This window comes from Limulus polyphemus, unplaced genomic scaffold (assembly GCF_000517525.1).
Source record: "Limulus polyphemus unplaced genomic scaffold, Limulus_polyphemus-2.1.2 Scaffold157, whole genome shotgun sequence".
Classification (NCBI taxonomy): Eukaryota; Metazoa; Arthropoda; class Merostomata; order Xiphosura; family Limulidae; genus Limulus; species Limulus polyphemus.
The window spans coordinates 773,749-776,199 of NW_013665767.1; the positions used below are offsets into that span (position 1 = coordinate 773,749).

General features: G+C 33.2%; 1 protein-coding gene across 3 annotated transcripts in view; it reads right to left on the reverse strand.

Moving 5' to 3' along the window:
• LOC106476521 (regulator of G-protein signaling 7-like) overlaps positions 1–2,451 on the reverse strand; it is a 96,024-nt gene that overhangs the window by 19,026 nt on the left and 74,547 nt on the right. For all 3 annotated transcript variants that reach the window (XR_002609769.1, XM_022381359.1, XM_013937178.2), the window contains one exon: positions 440–643. Coding sequence is in view for 2 of the 3 variants with exons in the window: in XM_022381359.1 (XP_022237067.1) it covers positions 440–643 (204 nt within the window). In the remaining variant the exon portion in view is untranslated. The remainder of the gene's footprint in view (positions 1–439; positions 644–2,451) is intronic.

The window sequence follows — 2,451 nt, forward strand, 5'->3', positions numbered from 1 at the left end:
CTATGTCTATTGAAACACTACATTAAAAAACAAGCAAACAAGTAAAGAAAAAACTTTTCAAAAAGGAAGTAAATATATGGATGGCTAATATCAATCCTTCAAAAACAATGTAAACAAGATAGTAGGGATAGCATTTGCACCATCCCTACCTAATAGTACAGGCAAAAATTAAAATATAGCAATATAACAATTTAATCACAATTGAGTTTAATTTATCCTATTTTCCTCTGTTAACAGTCTACTACACTGTGTTCCTGTGCTATTATGTAGGGACGATGCAAATGACATCCATACTATCTTGTTTGCATTGTTCTTGAAGGATTGAAATGAGCCATCCATACATTTACTTCCTTTTTGAAAAGTTGTTCTTTACTTGCTTAATACTGAGTTATATCTTCGTTGTAAGAAGACTACCGAAAAAAACAAGTTTCTAATTTACTCGTAAATATCTTTCACCCTGTCGGCAATACCAGTCTGAGAACCACGTTTTAAACCTTGCACGGCTTTCCAAAAACGAATATTTTCGTAGCTATATTCCTTCCTCAGGTACACTTCGAATTCCACAACACCAGTTGGATCGGCCAACAGTTCTTCCAATGAAATCGTCCACCGTTTAACTCGCTTCTCAGTTGGTGTTTCAACCCTAGAAAAAGAATAAGAAAAATGATTGGCGCTGGTTTATATCGAATTTAAACACTTAAACTCAGTATTATACGTATATCTGTTGGAGTTGCTTGTATCTTACAAGAGCCCAACTGATGAAGCAATGAATTCTAATCTTCATAAGTAAGAACGTAAGAAAACTATATTTAAATAGTTATGCTCATTACCGGGTTGATTTTTAATTCTGCTCTGAACAGATAGTTTGCTCTGATCGGAAGTTAATATTAATTAAGAAGATTCAAACTGGTATTCATTAGATTAACTTGTAAACTTGACAGATCTGACAGTAATACAGTTATGAAATAACAGATTTCGGTTCCTATTTTTGAAATTAAGATTCAAGGAGAAACACGTTTTACAATCTACTTATCTATTTTTTTCTTTCCAGAGTTGAAAAAACAACAACAACAGATTTACCAAAAGTTTATAATATATGAGAAAAGGTTCGATGAAAATGTAAAGATTAACAGTAAGGCTCATGACTTAGATACGATTTCCCCAGGGGTTTTGAAGGAGGTTAACGATAAGATATGTGGGCCACTTGCTATTATTTTTTGTAATTCCTTGAATAGTGTGCAGGTGCCAGAGAATTGGAAGTTGACTAATGTTACTCCTCTTTTCATGGGAGATGAGTTGGCAGATAAACGGCAGATGGATGATAATTATAACAAATGCAAGGTGATGCATATGGTTGCTTACAATTTAAATTATAAACATATTTTGATGGATAAAAAGGTTAATGGTGTTATGGAAGAAAAGGATTTTGACATTCTGGTTGATCAGTCTCTTAAACCATCTAAGCAGTGTGCTGTTGCTAGTGGTAGGGCAAATATAATTTTAGACTGTATCTACATAATTGTTGAATATTAGCGTAAAAATGTTACATGGTATAAGACACTAGTTAGAGCTCATTTGAAGTATTGTGTTCAGTCTTGGGCGGCTTACCTTAGGAAGGACATTGAATTATTGGAAAGGGTTCAAAGAAGGGCTACTAGGATGATTCCTGGAATGAAATGTTGTCATACGAAGACAAGTTAAGATCTCTGCAATTGCTTTTTCTTGAAGAAGAAAAAGCTAGAGGGGGTTCTGAATGAGATGTTTAAGATTGTAAATGGAATTGATAGTGTTGATTCGTTACATTTTTTTTAAATTAATGATGAAAATGTTAGGACAGGAGACACAAATGTAAATTTTGGCAGGGTAGGAGTCACCTAGAGCTAAAACAGTTTTATTTTACAAACAGGGTAGTTAGCATGTGGAATGGATTTCCTTCAAATGTAATGGATGCATTAAATTCATGGGAGCCAAAGGGAAAGCTTGATAAATATTTACATGATAAGGGCTGTTATTATCCGTCAGTCCTGAAGTTAGGAAACAGTAAGATTTTTCTAAGGAAAACTTCAGCTGCTTCTGCGTTTTTTATCATCATTTGAAAATTCGTCATTAAGTTGTAACCGATTGTTCAGTTTCTTCGAAGAATACGTCACTCGCATACTTCTCTAAACAACAGTTATTGAAGTTCACAATTAAATAGTAAGAGATGTTATTACTATTCTAAAAATCATTAGCTGCCTATGTTTAAAGTTGTCACTTTTTTGTCCTTACATGTTATGTTATATCGTATTAAATGTTAAGTACGAAGCTGATAGTCTGAAACATAGGCAGCTAATGATTTTTAGAATAGTAATAACATCTGTTATTATTTCATTGTGAACTTCAATAACTGTTGTTTAGAGAAGTATGCAAGTGACGTATTCTTCGAAGAAATTGAACAATCGGTTACAACTT